A 2,388-nucleotide genomic window follows, 5' to 3' on the forward strand; every position below is an offset into this window, starting at 1 on the left:
CTATGACATTTATAAACGTATGAATCATATGGTGAAAAACTGACTTTGAAAAATAAATCTGTTCTTTTTTTCTTATAAAAGGCTAAATAAAACAAAAATATTGGTGGTAATTTTTGACTGTGTAACTTTACAAATGGCACCATAAACACATGTCCCCTTGTAATGACCCTGTACCCCTCTGGGGGCCACGCCCCACAGTTTGACAACCATTGGCTCTGAGTTATGAACTTTCATAGTGAAAATACTGAATGTAGGTAAAATCTGAGTAAACTACACCTCAGACTGTAATCTGTTCTTGAACTACCAGGTGGTCCATCGTGACCTTTGACACTGCAGCTAAAGAACCTGAGGACCCCAGGTGAAGTCCGGTGGTCTTTCTTCCCTGTTTGTTTATGTACAACACTTTCCTGCTTGTGTACATTCAGTACACACACAGTAAAAGTACACACTCCAGGTGGTATTTAGCTCCGCATTCAGGTCAGTTGTTCTCTGTGAAGTGTTGCTCACCGTCCTACAGGTGTCACCAGGGACAGGGTTTTCATCATGAGACCACCAGGGGGCGATAGAAAGGACTTTACAATGCTGGAGAGAAAATAAGGAAATAAATGCGAAAAATAAAAAAAAGTATTTTAATAAATCATTTAAATATTATCATAAAGTAAGTCCTGTTTTTAAAAATATTTAAATAGTTATGTATATTTATATCTTAAAGATGCACCGATGTGAGAATTTCAGTCAATATCGATATCCGATATTTTTATTGGTGTCCCCTGCCAGAAGCTAATGCTGTTGGACAGTTTGGTAACTCCTGACCTAGGACCTGGTGATTTGATTTAAATTTCAATATAGATACACATTATTTTATATTTGCTCAAAGCCGCTGACTCAACAAAACCTGCAAAATACCATGAAATAAACCAAAATGTGTCCAAATGTCGGCTTGTAAGGACAAAAGTGCTTCCAGAATAATGGTGGCACACATGGTTGTACTGCCTCCTAAGGGTTGGAGGCAGTATCAATATTAAAAGAAAGAAAATCTATAAAATATTGTTTTTAAAATTATTGATAAATGTTGATATTTAGATGGTCTAGTGTTGACTGTTGTTGACATCAAAGAGTTGAGAGTAAATCAGAATGAAACCAGAAGTTTGTGGTTGAATGTTTGAAGCGGTCCACAGCTGCAGCCATGTGGTGTCTCTCTGACAGATTTCTGCTCCATGTTTCCTGAGGCTCCGTCCTCTGACATGATGGTCGTCACTGTGACACAGAAGACCCAGAATGACATGTCCTCGTGGTCTCCTGTTGTGGAACAGGAGAGGGACCAGATGCTGGACAAGGTTAGATCTTCCTGGATAGAAAGACACAGAACCAGATTAATCAGACCATTGTCTGGTTCTAGTTCCAGTATTTGGTAACGTCTTTAACCTGCATGACTGCAGTCAAACACATTGGGTTTTGAGTCTGACAATAGTTAGAACTGTCCCCACGATGGACAATAAAGGCTGTTTCTATTCTTCGATTCTATTCTTTCTATTTCTATATGCAGGTGAATAGAAGACTATCCAAATGAAAATCCTGTAATTAGTGGAAACTTGTAAATAACCGTCTTTTGTACACTGTTTGAATAAACATTGTTTTAATGTTTAAAGTACAAATGGTCCATCTCACTCCTGTTTTTGCTCTTTGTTGCAGTTTGTAGCTGGAGCTCAGGAGATCTGTTTGTCTCTTCAGAAACAAGGGTTCTGGGCAGATTTCATCGACCCGTCTTCTGGACTGGCTGTAAGATTCTGATTCATGTGTTACTAACTACTAACTCTGCTCCTGTTAGGACCTGAGACAGACCTGAGATAGACCAGAGACAGATCTGAGATAGACCAGAGACAGATCTGAGATAGACCAGAGACAGATCTGAGACAGACCTGAGACAGACCTGAGACAGACCTGAGACAGATCTGAGGCAGACCTGAGACAGACATGAAACAGACTTGAGACAGACCAGAGACAGACCTGAGACAGACCTGAGACAGACCAGAGACAGACCTGAGACAGACCAGAGACAGATCTGAGGCAGACCTGAGACAGACATGAAACAGACTTGAGACAGACCAGAGACAGACCTGAGACAGACCTGAGACAGACCAGAGACAGACCTGAGACAGACCTGAGACAGACCAGAGACAGACCTGAGACAGACCAGAGACAGACCTGAGACAGACCTGAGACAGACATGAGACAGACATGAAACAGACCAGAGACAGACCAGAGACAGACCTGAAACAGACCTGAGACAGACCTGAGAGAGACATGAAACAGACCAGAGACAGATCTGAGACAGACATGAAACAGACCTGAGACAGACCAGAGACAGACCTGAGACAGACCTGAGAC

The 2,388-nt window shown here is 41.5% G+C and overlaps 1 protein-coding gene across 3 annotated transcripts in view; it reads left to right on the top strand.

Annotated features, from left to right (window-relative positions):
* mmadhcb (metabolism of cobalamin associated Db) overlaps window positions 1–2,388 on the top strand; it is a 12,756-nt gene that overhangs the window by 9,154 nt on the left and 1,214 nt on the right. For all 3 annotated transcript variants that reach the window (XM_014029974.1, XM_014029972.1, XM_014029973.1), the window contains 2 exons: window positions 1,207–1,337; window positions 1,693–1,779. In XM_014029974.1, coding sequence (XP_013885428.1) covers window positions 1,207–1,337; window positions 1,693–1,779 — 218 coding nt within the window. The remainder of the gene's footprint in view (window positions 1–1,206; window positions 1,338–1,692; window positions 1,780–2,388) is intronic.

Source organism: Austrofundulus limnaeus, unplaced genomic scaffold (assembly GCF_001266775.1).
Source record: "Austrofundulus limnaeus strain Quisiro unplaced genomic scaffold, Austrofundulus_limnaeus-1.0 Scaffold981, whole genome shotgun sequence".
In the NCBI taxonomy this organism is placed as follows: domain Eukaryota; kingdom Metazoa; phylum Chordata; class Actinopteri; order Cyprinodontiformes; family Rivulidae; genus Austrofundulus; species Austrofundulus limnaeus.